Source organism: Schistocerca cancellata, chromosome 12 (assembly GCF_023864275.1).
Source record: "Schistocerca cancellata isolate TAMUIC-IGC-003103 chromosome 12, iqSchCanc2.1, whole genome shotgun sequence".
NCBI lineage: Eukaryota > Metazoa > Arthropoda > Insecta > Orthoptera > Acrididae > Schistocerca > Schistocerca cancellata.
Window position 1 is genome coordinate 167,826,364 of NC_064637.1, and position 20,904 is coordinate 167,847,267.

A 20,904-nucleotide genomic window follows, 5' to 3' on the forward strand; every position below is an offset into this window, starting at 1 on the left:
GAGCACAGTGGAGACTAAGAGAAGCAGATTTGTCAGGCTACAGAGTTTGGACCATTCCCCAATCTGTCTCGCATCAAAACACAACGTTCTCCAATCTTCGAGAACGATATACCGTCGACACCGGTGTCGCAATAGTGGCTGCGCCTCCGAACTAGTCTCGGCAGCGGGAGCTGCGGAGGGTGACGCACGCATCACGTACACCACGTAGGCCTACGGGGGACGACGGCTCGCAGTGTCGACGTCGGTTTTCGGTCGGACTCGGCCACGGCGGCATTTTCGCGATGCGGGCGACCAGACAGATTGCCAAATGTCGACTTTATTACCCGAGGAGACTGACAAAAATTAGTACGTGAGGAAAGCCCGAGCAGTCAAAACTCAGGGAACCCTCAGTTTTCGTGTCGTATATTGACGACCTGGCAGACAGTACTAGTACGCGAGGACTTCAGAAAATAAGTCACACACTCAGACCACTGCGCGACAAGCGTGGTGCACTGTCAGGAGGCAGTACACGTTCTGAGTTTCCTGCAGACGCGGTTGTGACGTAGTGTGGGTAACAGGTGCGTCACAGCAGGAGGGCAGAACGGCACAGCTACTGAAAATTTACTCCAGAGTTGAAGTATGCGGGACAGTACAATTATTGCGTGCAACTCGTCTAAATTGCACGCAGATTCACCGTGAAATCCTGGCAGCGTATCAACTGAATGCAGTTTTGCATCCAGAAGTAGTGCGACGGTGTCACCAATTTGACAGAGGTCGCGCAGATGGGGGCCGATGACGGTCCGGAAGGGAGGCCGTCGACATCGACCGCAGAGGACCGAGTCCGGGTACCGAGGAAGAACACGCCAGGCCGAAGAGATTTTCCACAGACGATGCATTTGCGCAGAGATTCTCGATTAGCTCCGTGACCGAGGAGTGGAATTCTGCAGCTGCTGAAAATAAATGGTTGGCAGAAAGTTCTGACTGATGTTTAGAGAGACTCGGTGACTTCACTGAAAACCAGTGTCAGATGTCTGTGTCACTTTGATGTGTAACACGGCATTCGACATAAGTTACTTGGCCTGCCCTTATGATTTATAGCTTGCATTTTGAAGTCCCCTCACAGTAACCTCAGACTTTTTGCAGGTGACGTAATAATCAATAACGAACTATCATCTGAGAAGTGCTGCAGAAGTATTCAATCAGATCTGGATAAGATTTAAAAGTGGTGCAAAGACTGGTAACTTATTTTAAAAGTGCAGAAATGTAAAATTACGCACTCAAATGTATCAACTTAAGGCTACAATATCAGTGAGTTACAAATCGATTCGATGACTTCGTGCAAGTGGCTGTGTAAAGCAATTTGTGAGGGTACAGAATGGAACGATCACACAGTCTTAGCCGTAGGTAACGCAGAATGCCGAAAGAATGAAGTCTGCCGCAAAAGAGACCGGTTACAAAACAGTCGTAAACCTTCCCTCAGAATACTGCTGCGAGCTGTGCTGCAGGCAATGTGGAGTAGAGGGTTAGCTTTCTCCTCCGAATGCAAAAATAGTTTGTCGACACCAACCTACGTAGGAAGAAACGATCGTCGTAATAGAACTAAGGAAATCATAGCTCACACGGGAAGATATAGGTGTTTGTTTTTTCTGTGCACTGTTCGATAGTGGAATAATAGAGAATTTTTGGGAAGGTGGTTTTACGATCCCTCTGCCAGGCACTTAACTGGGATTTGCAGAGTAGGCACGTAGGTAGAAGTAGCCGTAGTGTCACTGGCTGCTGTGCTGCAGGTCGCCGGTTCAAATCTGATCAGTAGCAGATATCTGTTATTTAGTATTTATCATTTTTAAAAGGTTCTCAACTTTTCTCGTGTTCATAATGTTTGCATACACTGGAATATTTGACATCTGTACAAATAGCAGCAGACACTGTCCACAAAGCAGTACTATTCCGCATATATGTCAGTGTCTGCAATAAATGTGCTTTCAATCTAAGTGTGTCACTTCACTAACGCCACCAGTTTCGGATTTGGACTCAATCGTCGTCGCGACACAAAAGCACGGCTCGAGAGTGAGAGACCGGTACCAAATACGAGTGACAGGAGACACTGAATATACAGGCTCAGTCTAAATGATCAAGTTTCAAAGCACTGTTTATTGACAAGTATAAAATGTGGAAAGATGAGTGATACACTCGCCATTTTAAAAAGCCCGCCTCGTGGCTCTCTCACACACACACACACACACACTAGATGGCAGGCTTGTCACTGTACTCTACAAGATGGTGGCAATGGAGAAGAAGAGTTTAGTGTGTCGGAATATGCAAAGTGTTTGTTGGTTACAAGCGATCGGCACGTGCTCGCACGGGCCACAAAAATCAACAACTCGTAAAAACTGTGAATGGGACATTCTGCAGAAAACACTGTGAAATGTTTTGCAGGGGCATTTGCATTTCGAACCCTACAGTTTGCAACTGCTACAATACTTAAGTCCAGAGGATTACACTTGCTGACTGCAGTTTGGTACCCGAATGCAGCAAGTTACAGAAGACTATAACAACTACGTGGGGACAACGATATTCAGTGGCGAGCTGTCTTTCTACGTGTTGGGAAGTGTGAATCTTTACCGTTTGAGACTGTGGAATACAAAGTGAGTCTCTTCTGCGCAATATCTGAGACAAAGGTGTACAGCCTATTTTTCTTCGCCAAAGCAGATGGTGAAAGGTTCTGTGTACACGAGACGAAAATGTTGCAGTCGCCACGGCCGCCGAGGTCGCCAGGTCTCGTGCCGTGCGATTTCTTCCCATGGGGTTACGTTAAGGAAAAAGTTCACGTACCCCCCCGACGCCGACAAGGCTGCGAGAACTGCAGAGGTGCATCACTGCTGCTGTGGCAGACACCGACAGAATCGTGCTACCGAATGTACAGACGGTACCGGATTACCGATCGGACGTGTACCAGGTGACCGTGGTCGCACGCGCTGAACATTTGTAGAATGCAGCAGAGCCTTCGTTTCAGTATCTGTCATTTCACGTACCACCTGTCTTTGTATGTCACATACTTGCAAATAAACAGTATTTTCAACTCGGCTAGCCCTGGATAAAAAGAAGGGCAGAAAGAATGGCCAGAAGTTTGTCGGAACCGTGGGAGAACATCACAGAAATGCTGAAAGTGGCACACACTCAGAGGAAGACACTCCAGTACCTGTATTAAATGCAGAATCTAGAGATATTTTTCCGCCTGATACACATCGCTCCCATAGGGACTGCGAAGACAAGATCAGACTAACCACAGCGCGCACAAAGGTGCTCGACTGGTCATTCTTTCCATACTCTGTATCTGGTTGGGGGCTGAGGGTGGGAGAGGGAGGAAGAACCACTAATGTGGTACATACCCTCTGCCATGTACTTCACACTGGTTTTCAGAGTGCAGTTGTACCTGGAGATGCAGATGTGTAAGGAGCAAAATTCTGTCGCTTTATTACAATCGCTAGTTCAGCTACAGAAGACGCTAACACTTAGAGAAAAGGCCACTTAAATAATACAAGTTTACGAGTTAGAAAGTGCTTTTTGTTTGGAGTATAGCCTCGTATGGACATCTAAGCGGACTATAAACACTACAGAGACAATGGAACAGAAGTTTCTGAAAGTGGTGCTGCAGAAGGATGCTGGAGATAAGACAGATTGATCAGATAATTAAGGACAAGTTATTGATCCGAGTTAAGAAATTTATGACATTATCTGTCTAAAAGAAGGGATCAGTGGTAGGATACACCCAGGGGCATCGAGGAGTCAAAAATATGGGTGTGTAGGTGGGGATCGAGGCCCAATTAGATCAGACGTACATTTTGTTCCACTCGATCCACAGTGAGGAGATCCTCTGGGGTGTGGAACACGTCAGAAAACGAGATTCTTCGACAACGTGTATTGTCGAGTAGTGGACATCTTTCTAAACTGAAGTAAATGACTTTCTAAATCTTACTGAGAGTTGTTCTTATTTTTAATAACAATTCCACGGGCTGAGCTGTCAGTTTACAAAAAAGATATATTTTTAATGCTAAATTTCATTAAGGAATAAATATATTCAGAAGCAGTAGTTAGTACCCCCAGTCCCTTATAGAGCCCTCTGCAGGATGTTCTCGAGTTCACACCACAAATAATTCGTACTGCACATTTTGGGGCTCAGAAAAGTTTAGCTCGACTCGACGAGTTTCCTAAGAAAATAATCCCGTACGACATTGTGGAATAAAGTAAGCACAGTACACTAGGTTTCTTATTTTTATGTCGTCTACATCTGACATCACACTTCCGCCTAGTTGGTGAAATTGAGAGCAAAAACCCAGTCCACCTGTGGTACACGCCTCCCAGTTAAATTTATTATCGAGCTGTAATCCCGAGAATTTTACGCTATCAACTTCTTCTATATACTCGTCATCAGAATTTAGGCACCTGTCCGCAGCAGACCTTTTACAAGTTCTGACCTACATATAGTATATTTTTTCAAGGTTTAGCGACAGAAAATTGGCTACAAACCATTTACTATGTCCACAAAAATTTTGTCAGCTGATCTTTCTGAGGCTGTATTCGATTTACTAATATGCCGATTACAGTTAGCAGGTTACGCACGAGTCGGACTAGCACGGGGAACTGCATCAAATGAGTCTCTGGCCCGATAACAGCAACAGCAACAGTGATAGGAAATGAAGGAGGAGGGGGGGGGGGGGGGGCGACGAGGAGGAGGAGGAGGAGGAGGAGGAGGAGTAAGCACCCGAGCTTTGGCTAGCAGAGCCATTCGTACTCACACGGGGCGTAGAACAGCACGAGTGTGGGCGCAGGCGAGGCGACGGCAGCGTCGAAGTCCGCCTCGGTCAGCAGCCTGACGCGGTCGCCGCCCGGCAGCGTGGACCACCCCTCCGCCTCCGCCACCGCCTTCGCTCTCGCAGAAGCGCCGGCGTCCGCCGGAGAATCTGCGCCGGCACCCAGGGGGTCGCGCATGAACCGCACGAAGTACTCCTCCTGCAACACGGGACTCACCGGTTAAAACCTGCGGCGTACCGAGCCGGTCGGTCGGTTTACAGGTGGGAGAAGGGACCGAACTACAAGATTGTCGGCCCTCGTTCCTAATAGAACAGTGCCGCAAGTGTGAGAATAAAACGGAAGAAACGTACAACACAAAACTGAAAGAAAGGAAAAGCCACGAGAAGAACGAAGGGAAGGCAACGGACACTACGAGGAACAAAAGAGGACAAGAAAACAACAGAGAGACGCTAGAAACAGAAGAGAGTAAAATGTGAAAGCAGATTACAGTGGCTGGCCAACCACGAGAATAAAAAGGGAAAGCCAGCCACTCTGCAACACATTAAAACCTCCACCCTAAAAGCACTAGGGTGGAGGACACAGGGACAAAGGACACGTGTTAAAACCTACATAGAAGTATAAAACTCACTCTCACGGATAAAACGTAAAGTTAAAAGTCTGTCGCAGAGTGGCTAAAAGTGGGCAGTCCGGCAAGAGGTGTCATTTGGGAGCCACAGTGACACTGAGGTGGGTCCTCACGATCGAGTAGGTAACTGTGCATTAGCCACGTACGGTCAATGCGGAGCCGGCAGAGGACAACCGATTCCCTGCGAGAGGCCTACACGGAAGAATTCCACACATTCGTAGTCACCTTAATGACACGCAGTTTGTTGCGCGTGCTGTTATGCCATTCCGTCTCACGAAGCCGTAAACCCTGCAGTGTAAGACAGAGCGCAGGTCAGCTTCGGAGATGCCTATCTCCAGAAGTGGTTTCTGCCTCACCCGTTCGGCCAACCTGTCGGCAAGTTCGTTGCCGGGGATTCTGACGTTTCCTGCGGTCCACACAGACACCACAGAACGGCGGGACTGTTCCAGGGCACAGACGGACTCCCGAACGGACTCTACCGTAGGGTGGCGAGAGTAGCACCGGTCGATAGCTCGTAGGCCGCTCGACGAGTCGGTACACGGGAGAAATGACACGCCAGGGTACGAGCAGACGTACTCGAGAGCACGAGATACGGCCGCCAGCTCTGGAGTGAAAACACTGCAGCCGACTGGCGAGGTGTGCTGCTCAGTATGTCCTCCACGAACATATGCGAAGCCTACGTGACAGTCAGCCACGGAGCCATCAGTGTAAACCACTTCAGAGCCCCGGAACACGTCAAGAATTGAGAGGAAGTGACAGCGGAGAGTGGCAGGGTTAACGTGTCCCTAGGGCCGTGCAAAAGGTCCAGACGAAGATGCGGACGAGGTGTATACTGTGGAAGCGTACGTCAATGGACCGCAAGTAGAAGTGGTAAAGGGAAGGACTCCAGTTCGGAGAGAAGGGACGACCGCGGCCTGCAATCGTTAGCCCAGATCTGGGCCGCGATGCGGGAGATGGAATGCCACGGGCACGAAAATGAGACAGTAATTCGGATGCTCAGGGTAAATATGAATGTGTGCTGCATAACTGGCGAGCAGTTGCGCACGTCCGATCAGTAGTGGCGGGACACAAGCCTCCACCAGTACACTGGTTACCAGACTCGTCCTAAAAGCTCCTGTCGTTAATCTAACCCCACAGTGGTGCACAGGATCGAGTAAATGCAACGCTTAAGGCGCTGCCGAACCATAAACCACACTCCCGTAGTCAATTTGGGATCGGACGAGGGCTCTGTAGAGCTGCAGCAGCGTACAGCTATCTGCACCCCAATCGGTGTTGCTCGGGCAACGGAGGGCATCGAGGTGCTGCCAGTACTTCTGCTGAAGATGACGAAGATGAGGGAGCTAAATCAATCGAGCGTCAAAAACAGTCCTAGGAACTGATACGTCTCCACTACAGTGAGTGGATCGTCATTAAGGTAACGTGCGGGTTCCGGACGAACGGTACGACGCACAACTTTGCGGCTGAAAATTGGAAGCCGTGGGCTCTAGCCTTGTGGACGGCTCCCTGGTGGCGCCGCTCAGCAACAACAGTACTGGAGCAGCAGTACGAATTGCAGAAGTCATCTGCATACACCTCAATACAGAGCACCGCAGGACTCCATTCTCCTGGATACGGATGGAACTACGGGAGTCACCAACACGGACACGGAAATTACGAAACGACAGGAAGTTTTGGATAAAAATCGGGAGTGGTCCCCGGAGACCCCACTCGTACAATGTGGCAACAATATGATGTCGCCAAGTCGTGTCTTAAGCTTTACCCGAGTCAAAAAAGACGGCAACCGGGTGTTACCATCTGGGAAAGGCTGTTTGGATGGCAGACTCTACGGACACAAGATTATCAGTGGTAGAGTGACCCTTGCAGAAGTCGCCCTGACATGAAGCCAGTAAGCCACGTGACTCCAGGACCCGACCCAATCACCGACATACCGTACGTTCCAGCAGCCATACGTTGAACATTGGTGAGGCCGATGGGCCGGTACATATCCACATCGAGCACGTTTTTACCGGGTTTGAGAACGGAAACGATGGTGCTCTCCCGTCATTCGTCATTGCGACAGGAAGACGCCTTCGCACTAGATCCGGTTGAAGACGGCGAGAAGATGTCGCTTGTAGTCAGATGAGAGATGTTTAATAATCTGGCTGTGGATGCGATCAGGCCCAGGAGCTGTGTCGGGGCAATGTACGAGGGCACTGAGGACCTCCCACTCTGTAAACGGGACATTACAGGATTCACTGCAGTGTGTAGTGACTGAGAGGACGTTCCCTTCCAGCTGCCATACGAGAGTGCGAAAGACTGCGGGGGTAATTCTCCGATGCACAGAGGCACGAGCAAAGTGCTCGGCAATTGAGTTTGTTCATACAATGTAGGCTTTCATGACTGGTGTTGTCTTCAGTTAAAACTTCCGGGCCGAGAGGCCGTGGTCGACGTACAAAATTTCCACCTGACGTTTCGTCTCCATCTGCGGGAGACATCTTCTGAGGTCGTCCGGCTACGACCTCAGAAGATGTCTCCCGCAGATGGAGACGAAACGTCAGGTGGAAATTTTACACGTCGACCACGGCCTCTCAACCCGGAAGTTTTGACTGAAGGAATTGAGTTTGTGTCAGTACATAACTCACCATTTACAGTAACACCGGGGACAGCTACTGGGGCCCGGTACCCGAAAAGACGTTTGATATTTGCCCAGACTTGGGAAGGTGACATGTGGCACCCAATGGTGGAGACGTATCTCTCCCAGCACTCCTCCTTTCGTCGTTCGATAAGGTAGTGAACGCAGGCACGGAACCGTTTTAAAGGCTACGAAGTGCTCCAGGGAAGGGTGCCACTTACGTCACCGTAGAGCTCGCAGACACTCCGTGATCGCTTCAGTGACTTCCGGCGATCACCGAGGGACTGCCTTACACCTCGGGCACCCTAAAGAGCGAAGGATCGCTTTTTCTGCTGCAGAAACAATTGTGCTAGTCACCTGCTCGACCGTCACATCGATGTTACCGTGTGGGGGAGACTCGGCGGTGACAGCAGAGGTGAAAGTTCCCCGGGCCGCCTCGTTCAGAGCCCGTCTGGGCAGGCGTATGTGCACCTGATGCCAGCAGGTAGTGGAAGCCGGCAGGTCTTCAGGTTGGTGTAAAAGACAAGCTCATCACCTGTCGTAGGCAGTGAGGTGTTTCCTGTGCCCTCATTGACCATTTATACCCCGGTAGACGCCACCAAAATTCGACTGCTGGAGATCACAATTTCGTGTTGACACATTGAACAAACTTTGGATTTTCTTCATGTCACACGCAAGAGATCCAGGCAGTACACACACACACTCAGAATCCGATACTACGTTTAAAGACATTGGAGCAATATAACAGAAACATTTATTGTTCGAATTAATTCCATTGTAAACATGAATCATGTGAACTGAATTCAAACGCTGTGCTGAGCAACGATAATACGCTGCAATTCAGAGACATTCATATTACGACTCCAAAAGAAGATACACACCAAAAAGACTGTATACAAAGACTGATATGCAAAGAGCATTGTGCTCAGAAATATTTTTTGTAATATGTAAATTTCTTATTTTCTCATATATATATGTATCTATGTAAATTTTCTATACTGCCACGCTCGCTTGCGGAGCGTGTCAGTAGAGGAGGCATTGTAATGGTACTTTGACTTCCGCGCCTCCGCCAATACAAAGATATAATTTACGATCGCGCACGCAGAAGAGCGCTGCGCCAGCACCCGATTTTTATAAATAATTTTGTTCGTCTTTTTACTTTTGCGTAGGTTTTTTGTTTTGAACAACTAATTGATGTGACTCTCTCTCTTGTCTTCATACGAAAGACGTGTATTTTCGGCGATGTGTTGAATGTGCTTTTGGGTGGAAATTAAAATTACATTACAAAGCGAGGTTGTTTCAATAGTGATTCGAGGTGATTATCATCAAATTTGTAAATTGATCATGACAGTGACAACTTGAAGAAGTTTTCAACAGACGGAAAAAAGTGAAAGACGGGTCGTCCTACAAGAGAAATTAGGAAGACAGCCATGAAGACTATATTGTAATTAGTACTGCGTATCTAACAAGATTATAAGGTAAATTTCAATTAGTTTCTGATGCTATTTCCGTACAGTCGCTTTTTGTAGTGTTGCCGACCCGGTCTGTCAGGCACGGTCAAATTACAGCACGATCTCAATCAATAATACGAAGTCCGCCTTATCCGTAACTGAAACCACCAAAATTCCAAACCCAATCAGATTTTATATTTTATATTTTTCCCGGCAGAGCCACGAGGAGAAGGGAACACTACACCGTGTCGAATACTACACACCGTTCGCAATCTAAGTGCGATCACGAGTTATACGTTACTGGGTCCGTGCACTGCTTTTCGTTATCACCGAATAGTGTGAGCTCGATACACTCTTTTCCTACACAGGCCATAAAATTCCAGGTTCTGGTGAAATACTGAAGGTTATTTACACTGACTTCTTGGCATTTGTCTTCCTATTTTCCACTTTGGCCAATTATGCTTAACTTCTGTACACTAGTAGTTGTGTATGTAGAAAGGAGCGTGTAACAGTGAGACGGAACGAGATATTCCGCAGTTTTACCAGTAATAATTCTGATTAAAGTTAGTGGACCGATTGGAAACTCCCGTATCTAAAAAGTTAAGATTAAATAGTGCTTCATTCGCAAGTCGTTTACTCGTGTCGACTGACCCGTGGTAAAAATTGCCGTTTCGAAGAGCGCGCCGCAGTGCGTAGTGTGAAGCAGTCGCCCTCCATTTCTGGCGGTGGCGCCGCTGTGGCAATCGCAGCTTCGGTGTCTCCCTCTGGTGGGAAAGGGGAAAGGTTGCCTGTTCGAGTGTATTTAAGGGGCGCTACGAGCTCGCCAGTGGTGAGTCTGGAGTCAGTCCGGGTCTGTCTCTCGTCCACATTTGTGAGGCAGTTAGTGTCTGTCTGTCTGTCGGTCAGAATGCCGGTACGTTTGTCGTTCGGATCAACCTTTAAAGCCGGCAAAATGAGAGTCTTTCCACTCCTCCAGTAAGAGAACTCGGCGAGTGGTCGCCCAGTGGTCGGATCGATCGGTCGGTCGGTCGCGCACTGAGACACGAGATGACTTGTCGGTCTCGAGTGTCGGCGCACGTGAAGTCACCACGTCAGTCCAGTAGGCCGCTACGTACAGTGAGGGGTAGTGACTTGGTGGTGTAACTGGTTCTCCGAGCGCTTCTGGGCCCCTTCAGTTACCGTCTCGTGGAGCTCGGCTAGGTCCTTTACCGGTGCAGGGACGTCGTTCTGCCGGTGGGCGTGTTTCCTCCGCACGGTCGGGTCCGGGCCAGTATTTCCGCCGTCGTGTGTCCGGTAGTGAGTGGGAGACGCACCAGCAGTGCCGTCGCGACGTAGCAGCGGTCGCGGACGGAGCAGCGGGCAGTCGGTCGGTCGGTGCGGACCGGGAAAGACGGGAGATCGGCGCGCGCCTTCCTGCGACCGCTGAAGCGGCCGGCAGCGGACGGTTTGGGAGAGTGATTTGGGAGTGCTGCGCCAGGTCTTCTCCAGAAATCGCAGTCTATTAGAAGTTAAGTGACCGGTGATATGTTGTTGCATTTACTTTTTAAATTCTACTTGTATTTTTGGTCAGTCTCTCATCCCCAGCTCGCTCGTCTGTCCCTCGTTCGCATTTGTTAGGCAGTTAGTGTCTGTCTGTCTATCTGCCGAATGTTAGTAGCTCTGTCTGTCACGTTTGACGGATTCGGTGTGTTAACGAATTTATTGCTCGGAGTGTAACGGCCTAATTCCTGAAATATGTTCTTATCTTGCCTATCATCTTGAGAGGCGGTATATGTGTACTGTAGATCATGTTAACTCGTTTGGCCAACCTTATATAATTTTATATAAGATTGCATTTCGTGGGCTTTTATTTAAATGGTCATTTTAGTGTATAAAGTTGCCACTCTTCCACCGTAAGACTTTTCTTAGAAGTTAAAATCGAGTTGCACCTTCGGTGGCAAGTTGATGTTCTAATTTTAATGTTTTGTACCATTTCCATCCCTCCTACGGGGTGAATAGTTTGTGCGCTTGTGCGAGTTGTTAAAACTTTTAGTTTAAAGTAATCTGGTGTGTTGCAGATTTGCACCAGTGTACTCTTTCAGAGGTTGTTGTGAGCGGTCGTGACTACGGCCGTGTCAAAAGGGAGTGGCAAGGTTCTCAGTCCGAAAGCTCACACACTCAAAAATTTGTTTCTTTTTGCCTCTGAATAAATTGTAATGTGATATTTAAAGGGTGCTTTCTGCTTATAATTTTAAATCTGTTTCTTAAAAAAAAGTGGCTTTTAGGAATAAAATTCCCATTTGTTAAAAACAATTTCATTTTGATTTCATCAGTTACTCCCTGGCAACTACTTCCACACTCGCATAGTGTGATTAAATGTGTTAAAGTTCTTGATGAATCGCAAGTAAATAAAATAAATGTTTAAGAATATTCTTTGAAATTAAATCCACGGTTCATCGACCCTCACAACAGTTGTGAAAGGAAAGAGATACTGCCATAAACTATATTAAAATATAGAATGAAGAACAACTTGACTGTACAGGGCAGACAGTAGGCCAGTTACGTGTCCTCATCTCGACCCACTGCCCCCCCCCCCCCCCCCCCCTCCCCCGTCAGAGTGTGGTGAAATGTCATCAGCAGAGACCCAGTCGGTGAGAAAATCCTCAAGAATGTGGATACATTGTTGTTTTCGATCATTTTTAAGTTGGCTCTGTCCCACCCTACTCCCGAAAGACACCCGAGTGCGAAGCAATGTCGGAACGATCGATAATCGGCACGTTGTTACCAGAAATGGTGGATTTGACATTGATGTTAGTCATTTTTGGTAATTTCTAAATGTAACTCTCATCACACGTCCCCCTAAAAATCTCTAATGGTGCTATGTATGTCTTACCACAACAACCTACTTTTATAGACAGTAAATTTTACATTCTGAATATTACGCAGTTACTCAGATTAATAAGTCACAGTTCCGAGACACTGACACGTATAATTTACAGACAAATGGAAAAACTGGTAGAAGCTAATCACACGGCAAGTCAGTTTGCATTCTGGAAATATGTAGGAACACAGGATGCAATACAGACGTACAATTTATCTTAGATTATGGAATGAAGAAGCCATACTTACGTTTACAGCAACTGTAGATACAGAGAAATCAAAATTCTGAAGGTAGCAGGGATAAAATAGAAGAGTGAAAGGTTGTCTGTAACTTTTACAAGAACCACACTCTTGTTTCAGCAGTCGAAGGGATAAAAACTTTGAAGTTCAATTATGACACCGTAATTCTGTTGGAGATGGAAACAAATTTTGGACACACGTTGAATGGAATGTAGAGTGTCATAAAATGAACACAAACAAAAGTGGACTAAGCATAATGTAATGTAGCTGAATTAAATAAGATGATACCGAAGGAATTAAATTAGACAATAATAGTAGTTCTCTTATTTAGGCAGCAAGATAACTGACTGCCAGACTTCTGCAGAGACGTTTCTGGTTTCTTCGAGGGAATTCGCTCTGAGCTTCTTCCTTAACACTGCGATGATATTGTCTCCTCCCGATGCTGTATTGTTTTCGAGTCTAAAAATGTGTCTCTGGATTTTTTCTCGTGTCTCGGTGAATGAAGGTGAGATTTTCTCGAGAGAATTTAGAACGGTGTTCAGAGCAGTTGAGAGTGTCAGAGAAGTACGTTAACAATTCCTCAACTGTTTTCCTAACTGGTGAGAGGGAATTTTTTTTTATTTGGTTTTCTGAAGCACTAATTTTGGGCCATCACTTCATGGATCTTTCCTGTGGAAGTCCTATAGAAGTGCCTCAAGTTGTAATGTGAAACTTTTCTTAAATGAAATCTTGATTTGCCTGAAGGTTTTTGCTACTTATCTTCTCATTCTCTAGAAGATTTTTTTAACTTCAGAAAGGTATGTTTTCATTCATGCAGTGCTTTCTCACATTCTGAATCCCACTTGAGGGCATCAAATCTTTGATCTCTGTTACGATTCTGCTGTGAAACTTAGGCCAAGTGTCGGCCTGCTCTTTACCTCTTGCCTCTTTGCAATTAGTGTCTATGATCTTTTTTGTGTCTAAATTTCAATACGTTTCAAATAGAAATCTGATGCTAAATTTGCCTCAACAAAGTCTCGGACATTGTATTTCTTTCTGTAGAAAAAAAGGAGACAGTAGTACAACCCTATACGCCGACGAGCCAGAACGTGACGACCACAGACCTACCAGCCCAGGCGACAGCAGCATCATCTGGACAGGAATGACTGCTGGTCACACATACGCACAGTGCGTGTGGTATCGAATTTTCTCATTACGAGAGTACTGAAGGGCGATCTGTTTTAATTGTTAAAAACCATTCAAAAGCCACGATTGTACGAAATACTTTTTATTCAAGTCAGCCGGTTTCGACAGTCGTCTTCAGGTCTTTTGATTTTTTTGTAGTAAAACATGTTCATTTTATGCTGAACCTCATGCGCAAGATGTCAAGTGGATGAAAACTCGGCACATTTAGCAACGACAAACGTTTCTAATGTGCTGAGTTTTACCCACTGACATCTTGCGCACGAGGTTCAGCATAAAATGAACACGCTTTATTAAAAAAAAAAAAATAATAATAAAATAAAATAAAAAAAGTGTCGAAGATGAAAGCTAACACTGTAGAAACCAGTAGTCTCGAATAAAAAATATTTTGTGCGCTGTTGGCTTTTGAACGATTTTTAGTACATAGTATCACTGGCCGTGTTGTCCACGTGTAGGATAGGATGGGGAAAGCGCACGATCCGTCCGAGTTCAACCGAGGGCAAAATGAGACGGCTAGGAGGCTCGGTACGAGCATTTCAAAAACTTCACAACTCGTCAGGTGTTTGACGAGTGCTGTGGTGAATGTCTTTGACGCGTGGCGAAACCAAAGTGAAACCACTGCACGTCCATCTCATCAGAGATCCCGTAAACTGAAACCGTATCCAGATGTCACGGGTTAGGGTTGCCACACCTCGTTACGCACGTCTGAAATCGTAGGACGGACAGACCGGTAAAGCAGAAGAGGCAGCAAACTGTGCCAGACCTAACATCAGACGTTAATGCAGGGCAGAGTACAAGTGTGTCCGAAAACACACTGTGCCGAACACTCCTAATAATTCCCCGCATCACGAGGCCGAGAGTGTGACAGAACGGTTCGAGAACTCTGTGTCAAATCCCAACCGGTGCGCTGGCTCCCCAACTCGTCAGATCAGAACCCGATCAAACACGTCTGGGACGTAATCGAATGTGGCGTCAGAGCTCGTCACCCCCGTCCTGGGAATTTACGAGAATTACGTGACTCGTATTGTGCCAACTCCCTCCAGTGACCTACTGAGGTCTCACACCCTCCACGTCACAGTGAGTTGCTGCTTTTATCTCTGTAAAAGGTGAACGTACTGGCTATTAGGGAGGCGGTCATCACGTTCTGGCCGATCAGGGTACACAGGGAAAAAGTGGAAAATATGTCTCGGTGGTTTCGAGTGTGTGATTACGATTTTAAGGAGGTCTAGGTGAAATGGTGTGTTCTGAGGCAACTATCTTATTCTGCATGTAGGCCACTCTAACATTACGAGAGAATATCGTGAAAGAAAAATTTGACGTACCGTCCGCTCGCCCCCGTAGTCCTTGGTCTCCTTGTTGAAGTAGTGGAAGTACTTGACGGTGGGGTAGCCCTTCACCTCAAAGGCGCCGCACACTGCCCCGAACTTCGTGCAGTCGACGGCTGCGAACTCCACCTTGGGGTCGTCGCGGAACCGGGCTGCGGCCCGGACGAACTCCGGCTTCGCCCTCTTGCAGTGGCCGCACCCTGCATGCGGGAGAAATGCACACGTACCGGTCACTCTCGACTGTCCGAGCAGCATTTCGAAGGAAATTCGAACTCGTCGTATCCAAAATCTCGAACTGTAGACCCCGACCGACTAGAAGCCGGTCGACTAGAGCGAGACCCGAGGAACGGAGTAAATGTTTTTCTGCCCGACCGGAACTTACACGGTGTATACTGAGAAACCGATGCACTTCCAGTATGTCAGAAAGTTTCATCATATTTCTCTACATTGTACATATTTCACGGGTTGTACTGAGAATTGCTGTTTTAGAATTCTTTCATTTGCTCCTACAATTTCTCTCTGTATTCACCAATCTGACGTTTTATCGGTTCACCTTTTAGGCCGAACTGCCGTGTAAACAGAAGTAGGAAATGGAACTGCTACAGTTTTACGAAATATAATTTTAGTATTTTCATCACCTTAGCTATTAATGTTCTGTTTACAGTTCCAAAAATACATTGGAATTACACAAGGTTTTTGGTTCAAATGGCTCTGAGCACTATGGGACTTAACTTCTGAGGTCATCAGTCCCATAGAACTTAAACTACGTAAACCTAGCTAACGTAAGGATATCAGACACATCCGCACCCGAGGCGGGATTCGAACCTGCGACTGTAGCGCACAAGGTTTTTAATCTGAATCTTTATCTTCTAGATAACTTATGCGATTTCTAATACAGGTAAAACTTGTTTTAATATCTTGTGATTAATGACAACGTTTTATCTTTCAAATAATGGAAAATTCAGGATGGAATAATGACAATATTATGAAAAGGATAGATTGTTACTCGGCATACAGTGAAGACGATGAGTCGCAGACGAGCACAGTGATAAGACTGTTAAACAAGAGCGCTTTCAACCAAATGGCCTCCTCCTGAATAGACAATATACACCCACACACACACACACACACACACACACACACACACACACACACACACGTGACCACTGCCTCTGCCTACCTACTAGCAACTGCGCACGACTAGAGATGCAATCAGGGTGGTGAAGGTAAGCGGGAGGAGGGGGAGGGGGACGGATAGCAGGGTAGGGGACAGTAAAGAGCACACAGAGACGGAGTGGGGAGAGGGCGGGCAGCCAGGAACAGTCGCGAGGTCAGACGCGCGTGCAGGAGGGGACGACAACGGACGAGAGAAGTAAAATGACTTCGGGTGCACTGGTGGAACAGAAGACTGTGTAGTGCTAGAGGGGGAACAGGAAAGGGGATAGGTAGATCGAGGATAGTGACCTGACAGAGATAGAGGCCAGAGGGGTTACGGGAATGTAGGATATATTGCAGGGAGAGTTCCCACCCGTGCAATTCCGAAAAGCTGCCGTCGGCAGGAAGGATGCGGGCGGTACGAGCTGTGAAGCGGTCACCGAAATAGAGAACGTCGTTTCGGGCGGCGCGCTCGACGACCGAGCTGTCAGGCTGTTTCTCGGCCGCAGTCTGTCGGTGGGCATTCGCGCGGACCGGCAGCTCGTCAGCTGTCGTGACCGCACAGAACGCGGCACAGTGGTCGCAGCTCGGCTCGTAGATCGCGTGACCGGTTTCACAGTTATCGCCGGCTCTGACGGGACGGGCGAGTAGGTGGTGACTGGAGAATATACGGCAGAGGTCTAGCATCTCGATCTGTCGGAGGGATACGGACCGCGAAGCGAGGGAGCGAGGGTCGAGTAGGGACTGTCGTGGAGGATACCGTGTAAGTTCGGTGGGTGGCAGAATACACTGTGCGAGGGGTGGGAAGGATAGCGGGTGGGACGTTCCTCATTTCGAGGCACGAAGAGAGAGAGTCGAAACCCCCGGCGGAGAATGGGATTCGGCTGCTCCGGGCCCGGGTGGTACCGATTTGGGAGGGGAATACTCCTCTGTGGGCAGACGGCTAGACTTTGGTAGGCAGTGGGTGACCGAAGAGATAAGGCACGGGAGAGCTGTTTTGTACGAGGTAGGTCTGTGAAGACCTCAGTGAGAACCTCCACACATTTCCAGAGGGACTGCTCGCTGCTCGTCACCGCAGATGCAGCAGCTACGAGTGGCTGGGCCGTACGGAAGAGACGGAGTGGGTGGCAGCTGTCGAAGTGGAGGTCTCGCTTTCGGTCGGCAGGTTCGATACGGACGGAGGTACTGACGTAGCTGTCAGCGAGGTGGATGTCGACGTCGAGGAAGGTGCCTCGTTCGGTCGAGGAATGGGGAGAAGGTGTCGAGGTTCTGGAGGAATGTGTACGGGGTGTCCTCACCCTCGATCCAGATCGCGTAGGTGACACTGACGAATCTGAACTGGGTGAGAGGTTTGGGATTCTGGGTCGTTAGGAAGGGTTCCACTAGACGGCCCACAAATAGCCCGGCTCGAGACGGTGCCGTGTCGGTGCCCACTGCCGTACCTCGGGTTTGTTTGTAGGTAGTGCCTTCACGGGAAAAGTAACTGTGGGTGCGGATATAGTCGGTCGTGGTGACCGGGAAGGAGGTAGTAGGTTTGTAATCTATTGGGCATCGGTCAAGGTAGTGTTCAATAGTGTCAAGGCCACAAGCATTAGGGATGTTGGTGTAAAGTGATGTGGCATCCCTAGTCGTGAGCAGGACACCGTACGGCAAAGGAACGGGAAGTGTGGAGGGTCGGTGGCGGTAACGGTCTGTGTCTTATATAGGAGGGAAGGTTGTAGGTAATAGGATGTAGGTACTGGTCTACGAGAGTAGAGATTCTCTCGGTAAAGGCACAGTAACCGACCGTAATGAGGCATCCTGCGTGGTTGGATTTATGGACTTAAGTAAGCATGTAGAAGGCAGGATTGAGGGGAGTGATAGGGGAGTGGAGAGAGACTCTGGAGAGAGCTTCTGGCACGGGCCCGAGGACTGCAGATCCTGTCGGATTTCTGGAATGGGGCCACTGAGACAGAGTTTGTAGATCGACAAATCTGACAGCCGGTGGAGTAATTTTGTCAGGTAATTCCTGTGGCTCGAAACAACAGTGGTGGATCGTTTGTCAGTAGGTAGGATTATTAGGTCGGTATTAGTTTTTAGGTAGTGGATTTATGTTTCGTAACACTAAATGCCATTATTTTTGTTTTACCAGAAAAGATTTTCATACCCTGTTCCTTTCAAAGTGATCTCAGCTTGTAGACAGTGGTTTGCAGTTTACTTCATTAATCTTTATGTATAATTTATGTGTCAAAAGCAAGTTAACAAAAATTAAAGACTACACGAGTGTGCGTGTGTGCTTTATGCGACACTTTTGCACGAGGGTGAACCGACAATTTACAGTTACTCAAGAGGTTACCAATTTAAACATTAATGTGGTGACAGACTAACCCTCATTTAATGCTCCAATTTACGTGGACTTTATGGGATATTTTTGAGCCAATTTTTACTTTTATTGTCTGTGCTATGGCTAGGGTATATTATCTTTTTTATGCTCCAGAAAATTAGCCTATCTATCCAAACAAACACCACAGTAGAGTGTATAACTGCTGTACGGGGTTTAATTAATTATTACGCTCTATTCTTTTTCCTGTCAGTTGTCTCGGACTGGCCTTCCTATAACTGTCTGCTCCTCTGAACGAAGTGCTTAATCTATTACTGGTACTACTTTGCCAGACAGACCGAATAGCAAACACGTCGAAACTCGAGGAATATTCATTACCCTTACACACTACGGACATGCTCGTCAACATCTGTTCTCGTATTAAAAGATAGAATTCCTTCGATAGAAGAAGAATACACTAAATCGACTTCACTGCAAACACAGTTCAGACTGCATACGACCGAAGCAGTGCCTCGATAAACAAAGCTTCCCTATTTCTCTGTGGCTGGTGATCATCACAGTGGCCACTACAGAACTATTTGGTATCGGATTAGTGTGCAACTGGTTTTTGATCTCTATCTGCGTGCACCCCCCCCCCCCCCCCCCCCCCCGCCCTCCTCCCCCCGCCCCCTTTTCAACTCGCGCAATCAGCTCGGTTGTGGTGAGGGAGCACGAGCAGCCTACTGCAGCCGTTTCGCCACACTCTGCCGGAGGCGAGAAAGCTGCAGCTCTCACACGGCCCCACACTCTGTGACGCTCTGACGTGCGACGGACAGCGGGGGATCAAACCGGCCGACACTAACTGAATGTCTGAAGCAAAGTCATATTTCAGAACTACCGATGAAATAAATCCTTATAAATTACAGGCTTCTGTCACGCAGTCACAATCGGATGCCGTGCGACCGGATGACTGAAACTAGTACTTAATAACGATTTATTTCATCACTAGCACTCGGCAGTTTTGGAATATGACTTTTTTTTCAAATATATGCTAGCTGTGGGGCACCACTTTCAAAATATATACTGGCAGAATATAGTTGGTAAGCACACAAATTTGCAGCTTCAGTCTCATTTCATTTGTGTTACCTCCGGGAGAAAAAAATATGTACTCGGCAATTTGGCCTTCAGTCTGAAAAATGGTCTTATGTAGGTTGCCTTAACTACTGCAACCTACACCCATTCGGAACTTCTCAGTGCATTTGTGCCTTCGAGTCTCTATAATTTTTACACCCCACACGTCCTTCCATTTCCAAAATGACGACTCCTCGATGCCTCGAGGTGTGTCCGATCGGCCGATTCCTTTTTTCGATCGAGTAGTGCCGTAAAGTGCTTCTTTCTCCAGATCGACTCACGAGGAATACCTCGAGTGTGAGGTCCCGAAAGGTCAGCATTCGGTGCCCCACGTACTGTCTACCACACAGCCACAATGTCGGTCGTTAATGTCGACAGGGGACAGGACTGGAGCTATCTGACTGTGACAACAGCTGTGCAGCGTAGTCAAACTGCTCAGTCGACGAAACGAAGCAAACGGTGCATTGTATCTACAAAAACAGTTGCCGAAGTTGACACTCGGTCGGAAAGGAACCCGAGGAACTTCACAGAGGAGACGGAAGGGGCAGATGAAATATTAGCATTTCTGCAAGGTAAGTCCGTGGAACGTGGAGCGTGTCGTTTACACTCTATTGTGCAGACAATATGTATGAGGAATACAATTATGACAATATGTGCTTAACAAGTGAAAGTGGTAACGAAACTGGTGTCGAGCCACGTAGTTTGTCATCCTTCTCAGATTTCACTTACGTTTGCAGCAATATGACCGTGTAGTGCATAAGAAAAACTACGAATATTCAGAGGAGGACGAGGCACACTTGTTATAAAAACTGGTATTTGCACAGTTTGAGGATGCTCGACACAATTTAGAGGACGGCAAGAAAACGCACGCGTATAAAGGTACTAAAATTTGCAAGCTTTCAGAACTAATGGCTCCTTCTTCTCGGCAAGGGTTGAAGGGAGAGGAAGACGGGTGAAGGAAGAGAACTGGTGAGATTTAGGAAAAGAGATAGCATTCAAAACAGACACCTGCACCCACGGGTCAGGGTGAAGCAAAGCGAGCAGTGTATCGTGTGTGTGAGACGGAGGCGAGCGAGTGTGCCGGGACTTACCCCAGTTCACTGCTAGTAGCGCCAAGCACCTTAACGTGTCTGCGCATAGCGAGCAACTATTGCACCGCAATTAAGTATGAAATTAAAAATAAAAATTTATGTTTAAAACTTTGTTTAAATATAGTTCAGAGTAATAATGTTCCA

At 47.4% G+C, this 20,904-nt stretch overlaps 1 protein-coding gene across 2 annotated transcripts in view; it reads right to left on the reverse strand.

Moving 5' to 3' along the window:
* LOC126109690 (protein disulfide-isomerase A5) overlaps nt 1-20,904 on the reverse strand; it is a 177,111-nt gene that overhangs the window by 44,861 nt on the left and 111,346 nt on the right. For both annotated transcript variants that reach the window (XM_049914747.1, XM_049914746.1), the window contains exons 8-9: nt 15,082-15,284; nt 4,776-4,989 (exon numbers count right to left, since the gene is read on the reverse strand). In XM_049914747.1, the coding sequence (XP_049770704.1) occupies nt 4,776-4,989; nt 15,082-15,284 (417 nt within the window). The remainder of the gene's footprint in view (nt 1-4,775; nt 4,990-15,081; nt 15,285-20,904) is intronic.